General features: G+C 43.8%; 1 protein-coding gene across 2 annotated transcripts in view; it reads left to right on the plus strand.

Moving 5' to 3' along the window:
* The window catches only part of LRRC56 (leucine rich repeat containing 56), a 650,173-nt gene that overhangs the window by 536,678 nt on the left and 101,397 nt on the right, over positions 1-12,098 (plus strand). For both annotated transcript variants that reach the window (XM_078682840.1, XM_078682841.1), the window contains one exon: positions 9,504-9,691. In XM_078682840.1, coding sequence (XP_078538966.1) covers positions 9,504-9,691 — 188 coding nt within the window. The remainder of the gene's footprint in view (positions 1-9,503; positions 9,692-12,098) is intronic.

A 12,098-nucleotide genomic window follows, 5' to 3' on the forward strand; every position in this document is an offset into this window, starting at 1 on the left:
ACCACTGTGCCTTAGTATTCCATGAGATCTCTAATGTACAAAACAGCAAACCGTACATGACCAACTTTCTCCAGTTCTGATAGAGTGAGACTGTCTCCCAATAAAAAAAAGACTTGATCCCTGTATGATGGACTCATTTCCAGTCAGAATGAAAGGATCAAAACATTTGAGTTGAGAAACTGTAACAAAAGTCAAAACATGTAAACTCACTTGTTTTTACTCGAGTGGTGCCAGGTAGTCATGTTGGGTAGTGTTGTCAATGGATAAGAGGGGGTTTTTGGTGGGATTGATATGTGAGTGGCATCAGGTATCACAGTGCCTGCTGTTGATTAAAAGTTAAATTTGACCCTGGTAGGATGGAATGGATCATCTAGATGTAGGACTACACCCTAGTTGTGCGATATTCCAGTACGGTCTTACTACAGAAATGGCAAAAACACAAGTGTCCCCATGCTGCAATGAAAATCAGAAATTGGGAATGTCATGTAACTGTTTAGATCACGCAATTGCTTGACCATATAGCAATTGTCAATCATTGGGTTATTTCATCTTTTAGGGAAATGGATTGCACAATCTCTCAATACCTTCTCCTGTACAGTTCTTGCTTTTTCCAGCAATCCATAATTTACTTAGGCTTCTCAAATACATGTAGATAATGTCCTTTTGGCATATTTCTCTCTAGATTATTTTGCTAATTTAGAATTTTGATGGCCTAATTTATATCTGCCATTATGACAGATGTACATCTTCTTCTACAATTATAAAGGAAATTCTGTCACATTTTGAGTTCTACACTGCCTGGACAGAGATTTAGCACCCATGTGGCATTCTTTCCCATTTGACGCAGCAATTTGTATGGTAAAAAAAGGTGACAGAAATACTGACAAAGCAGCAGAGGATTTTGTTGTTTCTTCAGCCAACTGTTGGTACAGACACTACCTTTTGATGGAAGTCTGCCACACATGGATGGGAGTATTTCATGTCAAACTTCGTGGGTCAGTCACCCTAGACTGAGCATCTTCTGTCCACTGTTTCGGGCCCTAGATTATTTACATATGTGGTGTTGTATAGTTTGAACCGACCTACAAAGCAGCAGAGCTATGTACAGGGCAAAAGGGACAATTCAGTCAATAACTGTTTAGTAGATAGCGGTATACTTAGAACTGATGTGTCCAGTTATTGCTTTGTGATGTAGTATTCTTTAAGGAGAGAACATCTTCAAGTCTTTTCTAAATTGAAAAAGGGTTGAGGCGGCCTTATTCGAAATGGGGATGTTTTTCACAGTCTTGGGTATATAGATGAAAAAGGCTTTGTGTTGTATTTTCTTTTTTACGTTTGACTCTAGTCTGATGATTTTCTTGCTGTGAGGGTGCTGAGGGCCAAAGGAGATCGTGAGATTGTCAGCAAGATATATTGGGTTGCTGTTGTTGTGGATGTTTATATGATGCAGCTGGTTTTGAAAATAGCTTGGTCTGGAAAGAGAAGCCAGTGGGGTTCCTTCAGGATGGGGTTAATGCAATAATTATTGCCTTAGGACCTGGATGAGACGTGCTCCGACCAGTATGATGTCCTTGGGGGCCATGTGGAGTCTGGTAGACCATGGAGCTGGGAGTTCCCACCATACAGGCACAAGAGAGGAAGGCTTGAACAACAGTTCTGAAGTCACTTTCTGGGAGGGTGTCACTTTAGAGAGAGCTGGTACCATGTATTTGTTCTCGTGACAGTGTGGTCCTTTAGGACGTAGTTGCTTTCCAAAGTAAATCCAATAGATTTGGCATTGGGAGAAAATAGAGCTTCAAAGCCATCCGAGATATGACAGCTCCCTTGTAGACCAGATAGCATAGGCAGAGGAGGCTCTGTCTGCTGGAAATCAATCATTTAGGAACTTAAAATAAAGCAGTTCAACTGCCCGAGAGGCAAACAGATATTCGGCTCTTTTATCCAAGGAATCACTTATTTATATAGCCCTCCTCTAAACCAGTCCTCGAGTTGCAATGATCTTATGGTGAATTCTAATTCGACCCGCAGTCATGTTGACAAAGCTCCTAATGCACAGCAAGACTCCAAAAAGTATTTCTGTTCAGTACAGATTACTAATGTGTTCCAAATATATCTCCACAGTCACAGCCTATCTCAGAAGATGAGAGCTGCTTCTCTCTCTGTCATAAAAAAGACAATCAGAGCAAAGTACTACCAAATTCCATTCTACCGAAACAAAATAGTCGAATGAAACATGCATATGAAGAAGTACAGTAGACAAATACAAATAAACAATAAAATGTTCTTTTCTTATATTGACAAATATGTGACCTGTATTACCTGCCAGTTAGGCAGTATCCCAAACTGGAACTCGGATAACATTATCCTTGAAGTTTTCTCATTCTCATTAAGAACCTAGTATTTAATTCATGTGTTGCATTTGCATGCTTTTCCATTAGGCAATATTTTGTTCAACCCTGATGTCACTAGCATTCACAGAGATCTATAATACGTTATTAACATAAAGCACAGCAAACTCATAATGTAACATCGCTAAAAGGCAATACTGGACCAATCCGTGAAATCCACGGGTGGTGGTCAAATGGCACAACCTATTTTATTGCTCCTGTTAAAGCAGATGCCTACACCGCTCTGCAGTACGATTTAATTCGAATGCCATCAGCGGAGTCATAGGTCAACCTGTTAGTACCCATCTGAAAACTGTGGTGTAAATAAGAAACAGGTAACCAGTGGTAAGAAGACAATGAATGAATGACGTTACAATGCATACATTTACAACGCATGCCTTTACAAAGCAGTTTTTACACCTCAACATCCCTTACAACGCATACATTTACATTGCATGCCATTACAACACATTTTAAAAAAAGACATGTTCGAGGCATATGGGCTGCAGATGGTACATTTATGAATAGATCGCCATCTGGTGTTGGGCTCGGATGATTGCACTTTTTTTTCTTCTGGAGAAGTCTTTTGCAGTCACGAGACTGGTGACTCCTCCCTTGGGTGATAGTGCGCATGGGCATCGGCTCCATCCTTAAAAAAAAATTTCCGCCATCGGGTTCGGATGAGGATCGAAGCGCTCCGGATCGACTTCGAGAAAGAAGTTATATTTCGGCGCGTATTCCCTTTCCAATTCGACGGTATTGTTTATCGAGCGCGAGTTCATTTCCATTCCGACGCGCTTCGAAGTCAACAACAAAAAATTCCAACTCTAAGTCGACGACGAGACCGGGAGGCCTATCTCGACGTAGTCCAGCCCGGAGTCCATGGAAAGGACTCCATTCAAAAAATGTCCAACGTGTGGTGCTAAATTCCCACACAAGGACCAACCTCTGTCTATCACCTGACCACGAATCCAGGGACTGTGAAGCCTGTGCGGCTTTCTCCTCCAAGGCGACGATTAGAAACCGTCGAGCCCGAAGACACGAGATGTCGAGGATGGAGTCAGATGTGATCCCAGAACTGTTCGAGGTCCAACACCCTGAGGAAGAAGAAGATGAGGACGGGTCGGGGTCGGAAGCGGACGAGTCTGAAGTCGAAGAAGTCGACGTTCATCAAACTGTGAGTGACTACGTCCCTTTGCCAAAAAACCAACCCCGATTGGTGTCGACCCCCCTTTGAGCCCGGTCAGACAACCGAAAAGAGTTTCTGACGTCCCGCCTTCGGGCTCGGCAACGAAACTAAACACTCGGCCTCCCACCACGTCGGAGCCGAGAAACGGTCGACATCGACACCGAAGCTTCATACCAAAGAGAGCTCGCACTCGAAACATTCCACGTCGATACCGAAACATGCTTCGATGTCGAAGACTACCTCGACACCGAAAAAATCGGACTCGAGCAAAATCTCGGTGCCGGAAACACAGAACACCGAGATACAGAAACAAAGGCACCTTTCGGACCCGAAAACTTCGGTACCGATACAGTAGCAACAAACAGATCCAAATCAAAAGACTTTGTACATTGATCCACAGACTGGCAAGGTGGTGACAAAACTACCTAAAAAAAGGAAGACTCAACCATCGGAGGACAAAGCTCCCCCTCCTAAGAAGAGAACAATGGGGACACATACAACTCCTCCCCTTTCTCTACAACCTATGGACACACCCTCTTCTCCTCTTCCTCATACTCTGCCAGCTATTCCTACACCTTCTACACCATGCCCATCTACACCTCAAACAGATGTAGAAAGTGACACAGGGGATGGGACCTTCCTAGGGATGATAACAATACTATCCCAGAAGACACAGACCCATGGGAGGATTATGACGCAGTGTCGGATAATGATAATGACCCTGACCTGCAGGGCCGGACTGAGAACCAAAACCGGCCCTGGCAAAGTGCTCGGCCGGCCCCCTGGGGGTGCGACCGAGCTCTTTCCGGGGCCGGTTTTTGGCCGATTTTATTACAGGGCCGATTTTGCAGCTATACTGCAAAAATGGCCTTGTAACAAAAACGGCTCCCAGGGCCCAAAACCGGCCCCCACCCTTGCGGCGCACCGGGGGATTGCCCGGTGCCCGCAACGGCCAGTCCGGGCCTGCTGACCTGTATCCCTCAAAACCCTCTCCCCCTGATGATAATTCGGGTTTTGCACAATTAATTAATAGGGCAGCAAAATACCACAAGGTAGATTTACATACAGAACCTCAGATAGAAGATTTCCTTTTAGAAACACTACCTGCTGCACAAAAATCCTCAGGGACCATACCAATGCTTAAAGGTCTCCTCACTCATACATCAGACATATTCAGAGACCCAGTGAGGGCTAGGGTATTAAACCCAAGAATTGATAAAAAGTATAAGGCAGCCCCAAAAGACCCAGTATTTATTAAGTGGCAAATACCTCTGGACTTGTTAGTAGCCTCAAACGCTCGAAAGAGGGCGAACTCACTAACAGCAAGAGAAGCTCCTCCTCCTGACAAGGCGTCCAAGTTAATAGATGCCTCCGGCAAAAGAGTTGCATCCCAAGCAGCAAACAGCTGGCGCATAGCAAAAACTCAAGCACTACTTGCACGTTATGATAGAGCTCCTTACGATGAGTTAGAAAAACTCATTACACATCTCCCTAAGGAACATCAGAAAAGGGAAGATCAGTTGATACAGGAAGGAAAGGTAATAACTAACACTTCCATTAAGTGCGTCTTAGATGCAGCAGACACTGCAGCAAGATCCATAAACACCAGCATCATGTTAAGAAGACATGCATGACTCAGGGTCTCAGGGTTCAAACAGGAAGTACAGACTTCTTTATTGAATCAGCCCTTTGATGGGAAAACACTCTTCGGCTCAGGTACAGATAAGGCGTTAGAAAAAATGAAAAGGACACAGAAACGGCTAAGTCAATGGGAGCATTACAACAGCCAGCTCACAGGGTTCCCTTTTGTAGATCCACCTATAGAGGTGGATCAAAGAATACAGACACAAGCCAGCAATCAACCTCTTTTACACCAACATCACCAAGAGGGAATGCTAGAGGCAGTTACAGAGGTAACAACAACAAGGGTAGAGGTCGCGGAAACAACAACAACCGCAACTCTCCTACCCCAAAACAGTGACTTCATACAGCTCCCCCCAGACCATGCAACACCGGTCGGGGGACGCCTATCACAGTTCCTACCTGTCTGGGAAAACATCACATCAGACAGGTGGGTGAGACAAATTATCCAACATGGTTATTGCCTAGAACTCACAGCTACCCCACCAAACATCCCCCCAGACAGCGTCCAATGAGTCAAGATCATCTGACATTATTAAAACAGGAAGTACTATCACTGCTACAAAAGCATGCCATAGAGAAGGTTCCACAACATCAACAGGGAACAGGAGTATACTCTCTATACTTCCTAATTCCCAAAAAAGACGGATCTCTAAGGCCAATACTAGACCTCAGACCTCTCAATGCATACATAAATTCGGAACATTTCCACATGGTCACGTTACAACAAGTACTTCCTTTACTGAAGAAAGGGGACTTTCTTTCTACACTCGATCTAAAAGACGCCTACTTTCATATCCCAATTCACAAAACCCACAGAAAATACCTCAGGTTTGTAGTAGAAGGACAACATTATCAGTTCAAAGTCCTTCCGTTTGGCGTCACAACAGCACCAAGGGTGATCACGAAATGCCTAGCAGTGGTTGCAGCACACCTAAGAAGACAGTAAATACATGTCTTTCCTTACTTGGACGACTGGCTAATAAAGGCCACGTCACAAAAAGAATGTCTTCAAAACACACAAAAGACAATTCAACTGCTGCACCAGCTAGGGTTTATGGTGAACTACACAAAATCCCACCTGCAACCAAACAAAATACAACACTATCTAGGGGCTACTATAGATACAGAAAAAGCCAGAGTATACCTCAATCCAGTCAGGATTCAGACAATGCTTACATTGATTCAAAGGTTTCAACTGCAACACTCATTAACAGCTCGAGTGTTCATGCAGTTATTGGGGATAATGTCCTCTTGCATACTGCTAATCCCATACGTCAGACTACAAATGCGTCCGCTTCAAGAATGTCTAGCAACACAGTGGAATCAGGCTCAAGGTCAGATTACAGATCTGGTGTTGGTAGACGACCGCACGCATCGCTCTCTGAAGTGGTGGAATACAACGAACATTTCCAAAGGGCGGTCGTTCCTAGAACCAATTCCACAAGTGGTGCTCACAGCGGATGCATCGCTCACCGTTTGGGGAGCTCATATGGACAAATACACATTACAAGGAAGATGGAATGTACAGCAAAAAAGACTGCACATAAATCACCTAGAACTACTAGCAGTGTTCCTAGCATTGAAAGCTTTTCAAATGCATGTTCTCAACAAAGCAGTCCTGATCAGAACAGACAACATGACAGCAATGTATTACATTCAAAAACAGGGGGGGACACACTCTCTCCAACTATCCAGACTAGCGCAGGAAATCTGGAGATGGGCCATTCCTCAAAACATCTACCTGTTAGCCGAACACCTACCAGGAGTTCAAAATGAGATAGCAGACATCTTAAGCAGAGAGTCAGAACAAATACACGAATGGGAACTGCACAACCAAATACTGCAGCCATTCTTCCAAAGATGGGGACAACCAGAGATAGATCTCTTTGCCACTCATCAGAACGCAAAATGCCAAAGCTTCGCATCCAGGTACCCACACCACCTGTCACAGGGCAATGCATTATGGATAAATTGGTCCAACAAATTTGCATACGCTTTTCCCCCTCTCCCACTAATTCCATTAGTGGTTCAAAAACTGCAACAGCATTCAATGACCATGATACTGGTAGCACCAACGTGTGCACGGCAGCCGTGGTTCACCACGCTCCTACAACTCTCACAAGTGCCACACCAAAAACTAAGAATCTCACCCATGCACCTTACACAGAACCATGGAGAAACAATGCACCCAGATCCCAAACAACTGAACCTAGCGATCTGGCTCCTGAGATCTTAGAATTTGGATACTTAAATTTACCTCCAAACTGTATGGAAATTATTAAGCAAGCAAGACGTCCCACCACCAGAGCCTGCTATGCAGCAAAGTGGAAGAGGTTTGCTGTATACTGTAACAGTAACAACATCAACCTTCTGGACGCATCTACACAAAATATTATTTGCTACTTACTACACTTACAGCAATGTAACCTTGCTTATACCTCCATTAGAGTACATCTTGCAGCTATAGCAGCATACCTGCAAAACAGGCAACATCTATCCCTGTTTAGGGTACCCGCAATTAAGGCTTTCATGGAAGGACTCAAAAGAGTTATTCCACCAAGACTACCACCTTCCCCAGTCTGGAACCTTAACATAGTGCTCACCAGACTAATGGGACCACCTTTTGAACCTATGCATAAATGTGAAATACAATTTCTCACATGGAAAGTGGCCTTCCTTATAGCCATTACCTCCCTTAGGAGAGTAAGTGAGTTACAGGCTTTAACAATACAAGAACCATTTCTACAACTACACCAAAATAAAGTGGTTCTTAGAACAAACCCAAAGTTCTTACCTAAAGTAATTTCAGCATTCCACATCAATCAACCAGTGGAACTACCAGTCTTATTTCCAAAGCCACAGACAGTAGCAGAAAGGGCCCTACATACACTAGATGTCAAAAGGGCAATATTATACTACATAGAAAGAACTCAAACTTTCAGAAAAACTAAACCACTATTTGTAGCGTTTTCCCCAACACATAAAGGCAATCCTATCTCTAAAGCAGGCATAGCCAGATGAATTGTAAAATGTATACAAATATGTTACATTAAAGCAAAGAGAACATTATCTGTTCCCCCTAGAGCTCATTCTACACGCACACCAGGGGCATCTATGGCATTCTTAGGGAACATTCCCCTAGATGACATATGCAAAGCAGCAACTTGGTCTACACCGCATACCTTCACAAAACACTACTTTGTTGACGTGCTGGCAACACAACAAGCAAGAGTGGGCCAGGCTGTATTAAAAATTTTATTCCAAACTGTTGCAACAGACACTGGTAACCACCGCTAGGGAGGTAACTGCTGTGTAATCTATTCATAAATGTACCATCTGCCGCCCATATGCCTCGAACGGAATATGCTACTTACCAGTATGCATATGTTCTTGGCATAGAGGGCTGCAGAGTGGTACATGCCCTCCCTGCCTCCCCGGAAACCTGTGTCTGTTCCAACATTATCTTATTTAGATACACTTACATGGGCATCTTCTCTTTCTGTATTCTATCATACTACTCCATCTAACCCTACTATGGCAAAACAATCTAAGGATGGAGCCAATGCCCATGCGCACTATCACCCAAGGGAGGAGTCACCAGTCTCGTGACTACAAAAGACTTCTCCAGAAGAAAAACAAGTGCAATCATCCGAGCCCAACACCAGATGGCGATCTATTCATAAATGTACCACTCTGCAGCCCTCTATACCAAGAACATATGCATACTGGTAAGTAGCATATTCCTTACAATGCATTCCATTACATCGCATTATACCTTTACAACGCATACCATTACAACGCATACCATTACATTGCATTTAAGGTAAGTGTTGGATAGTGTAGGGGTAAAAATTACTATTCTAACTCCAGAGGGTGCAAGAGTAGAGTAAGTGTTGGATAGTGTAGGGGTACTATGCGTTGTAATGGTATGCGTAGTAATGACATGCGATGTAATGCTTGCGTTGTAGTGACATGAGTTGTAGTGTCATGCGTAGTAGTGACATGCAATGTAATGGTTGCGTTGTAGTGACATGCGTTGTGAAGGATGTTGGGATGTAATGACTGCGTTGTAAATGTAGTGAGATGTGATGACTGCATTGTAAAGGTTGTTTCCCACAATTGGTGTACTAGTTGTTGATACTGCACTGGGTGTTGTTATATTGTGGCTCAAGGGGTAAGATGGTTTCTGTGCGGATATTGGTCAAACTACTGTTAAGGTAACATTTTGTTTATGTTTTGCATGCAAACAAATCTTTGTTATGTATTCACTTTAAATTTGCTAGGCGCAGACAAGCTGTTGAAAGGGAAAGGGCACCCCAGGTGCTGAGGATAACACATGATGATTTTGGAGACGGAGACATACTCAGCAACGGCTATGAAGAAGACTTGCTGCAGTCATGTGATGATGATTGTAGCAGTCGAGTGTCATCAGACTCTTCATGTTATTCACCTCTTCCCAAGTCTCCCACAGGTACAGGATGAACACAGCTACATTTCTTTGTTTCCTGTGTTTGTAAAGGACTTTTTACTTGTCATTAGTGGAGGTTGTTGCTAACTCTAATAACTGTTGCAGGTATAAATCTCCTGTGTTATGTTATATTATGTTGTTGTTATCAGTCAGATAATCGTATCTCTGAGACTTAGCACTAAGTGATGCATCCTTGCTGCGAACATTGCAAATTACAGTGTCAAGCTGTTTCATGTCTAGGTTTTCATCTAAATTTACACAGTGTTTGAGAGACAAAATTATCTAATGCTTTTCAACAGCCTGTTGGACTCCTATTCTATAGCCTTGCACCAGCCACTGATGGAGTGTCTCATCTGTGCCCTTGGGACTTGGGCTTCAGTGCCCAGTATTATTCAAACTTTTAAGGTTTTATTTGTAGTATGTTATGATAAAGGCTTGATTTCATACCCAGTGGTGTGTTTAATATAGAATGATATAATATCCCTAACAAATCTATAAAACATGGTTGGCCTAGTCCTAGAATACTTCAAATTCTACCTAGCCATCTAGAACCTGGTACAATGCTCCGTGCGATCTTTATGGCTCATTATGACGGTGGAAGGACCACCACCGCCGGCGCTGGAGATCCCTCCGCCATCTGACTCCCATTTCCCCCGCCACATTAGGATGGCGGGGGCAATAGCTTTGTGACCGCGGCAGTCGCAAAGACCGCCCTCCATGCTTCCACCACAGGCAATCGTCACGATTACCTGGCGGAGCGGTCAGCACGGGTAAAATGGTGGCGGTGCCTAGCAGGCACCGCCCGCCAGATTACAATGCTGGCGTCAGCCAGCCGTTCCATGACAGTGGCACTGCCATGGAAAGGCTGGCGGAGGCTGGGTTCGGGGGCCTGTTGCGGGCCCCCTCTGTGTGGGTAGAGGGTGTATGTGCACTGGATGGGTACCCATGATACCCTCCTACATTCCCATGCACAAGGTGGCAGGCACCGCCTGGTGCCTACCACACTGTGCATGGAAATGCACATGTGATTTCCAACACCACGGCAGTGCTGCAGCCAGCAGCACCGTCGACAATGTAAAATCGCTGGAAGCAACCGCCACGGTGGCGGTCGCATGGTCATTTGCAGTGCAGGACCACCGCCTTAAAGGCGGCGGTCCCATACCTGCTACGATGGCACCTGCCATCATAATCGGGCCCTTTGTACTGATGAAATGAGCAGTAGTAAGTAGCCTTTGTTTCCATATGTTGTGTAACACTAAACTCCTCTAACAATATTAATAAAGTTGCCTATTTTATTGTAAACTGTTATTTTTTTTGGTATTGTGATGGATATTGGTGCCTCTTTTATTGGGAAGGGATTGTTGATGCACTGAAAGTGTACAATAAAATGAATAGTTTTATGCCATCAAATATGTTAACACTCAGATTGGTGTATTTGCACACCTGAAACTTATATTAGTAAAAAACCATGCAAAAACCCTTGTCAGGGTGAACCACAGAGGTCACTAAATTTCAAAGTGTCCCTCACCACTCCTGTCTTCCTGGGTCCTGATGTCAGACTACAGCCTCTCCTCCTTCTCGTCATTTCACCCCAGAAGGAAAGAGTACCCTCTTCAGGCTTACTGTAACCTCTCACTTCCCTGTTCCCTGAGATGGCACCATGTTTGAAGGATTTTTTTCTTCTCTGTCACATGCACCTCAGTTTATCCCTCAGATTTAAAGAGTGCTGTAATCTATTGAGAAATATCTTTTCACCATACCTTGAAGAAAGTTCTACTCAAAGTATGTTTCACAGATTTTCCTTGAAGAAGAAAAGACTGTATCTGAAAGTGGTCACCTTATTGTTTTAACTATTTATGTGGCCCTTCATGACCTTTGGAGCAGCAGATAAACTGAGTTGAAAACCCAGTTGAAGTGGTTTTACACATTTTCTTGTAAAAATGGCCCAATAAATGATTCTTAGCCTTTAGGTAAGCACAAGCATGTACGAGTTTACCAGCTTGAGCAGAAGGAACAGAGAGGAAGTGATACACGCATCTCTCAGAATTTAACTTGGAGATAATGAGTCTTTGACAAACAGCCAGATCCTGCCAGAGACTGTCAGGAATACATTTATATTTTGAGTGAGTTGGTAGTACACGTATCCCTTAAAAGATGCGCACACAGAAGAAATCCACACTGTTGTTTTTAAAGGCTTTATTAAAAGATTAAATCCCAGTACTGGTACAGAAGATGCGTGAAAGTGTAATTTGCGTATAAGAAATTGAGGGCCATATTATCAAGAAAGGGTGCTACATTATCGCCGTTTTTATCGGCAGGAAACTGCCGCTAAAGCGGCGATAATGGGCTTGATAATATGCCCTTGTGAATTCCCAAAGACTTGCAGGTTAACACCAGAACCTGGGCCTCT

This window comes from Lissotriton helveticus, chromosome 3_1, assembly GCF_964261635.1.
Source record: "Lissotriton helveticus chromosome 3_1, aLisHel1.1, whole genome shotgun sequence".
In the NCBI taxonomy this organism is placed as follows: Eukaryota; Metazoa; Chordata; class Amphibia; order Caudata; family Salamandridae; genus Lissotriton; species Lissotriton helveticus.